At 62.8% G+C, this 417-nt stretch overlaps 1 protein-coding gene across 1 annotated transcript in view; it reads left to right on the top strand.

Annotated features, from left to right (window-relative positions):
* The window catches only part of LOC104405619 (ATP-binding cassette sub-family B member 8, mitochondrial-like), a gene marked incomplete at both ends in the record, with an annotated part of 2,623 nt that extends 2,278 nt beyond the window's left edge, over positions 1 to 345 (top strand). Inside the window, 2 exons of the mRNA XM_010014371.1 lie at positions 14 to 161; positions 240 to 345. Of these exons, the coding sequence (XP_010012673.1) occupies positions 14 to 161; positions 240 to 345 (254 nt within the window). The remainder of the gene's footprint in view (positions 1 to 13; positions 162 to 239) is intronic.
* Between the last annotated feature and the right edge of the window lie 72 nt (positions 346 to 417).

The raw sequence follows: 417 nt of genomic DNA, 5'->3' as shown, positions 1-417 counted from the left end.
CTGCCTTGTGAAGGTAGTGTGGGGCCTGGGGGGGTTCAGCCCCATCCCTGCCTGCAGGCTGTACTGTGCTGAGGTGGACCATGCTGGCTGGCTGAATGAGCGACTGGGGCTGGGCATCGCTGCCTTCCAAGGGCTCTCCAACCTGGCACTTAATGGTGAGTGTTTGCCACGGGGTGGGACCTGGCGGTACCATGGGGCAGGAACCCCTTCAGGTCACATCTTTGCCTTGCATCCTACAGGCATCGTCCTGGGAACCATCTTCATGGGTGGCTCCTTGATGGCCGGGGATGAGCTCTCGCCAGGCGACCTCATGTCCTTCCTGGTGGCCTCGCAGACGGTGCAAAGGTCAGGGAAGGGTCGGGCATGCCAGCACCCCTGGCACCCGGCATACCCATGACTCAGCCCTGAGCTCGGCCT

The sequence above is a fragment of the Nestor notabilis genome, unplaced genomic scaffold, assembly GCF_000696875.1.
Source record: "Nestor notabilis isolate BGI_N333 unplaced genomic scaffold, ASM69687v1 scaffold18415, whole genome shotgun sequence".
Classification (NCBI taxonomy): Eukaryota; Metazoa; Chordata; class Aves; order Psittaciformes; family Psittacidae; genus Nestor; species Nestor notabilis.
The sequence above is the reverse complement of the archived record's forward strand: the minus strand, read 5'-3'. Positions and strand labels throughout refer to the sequence as shown.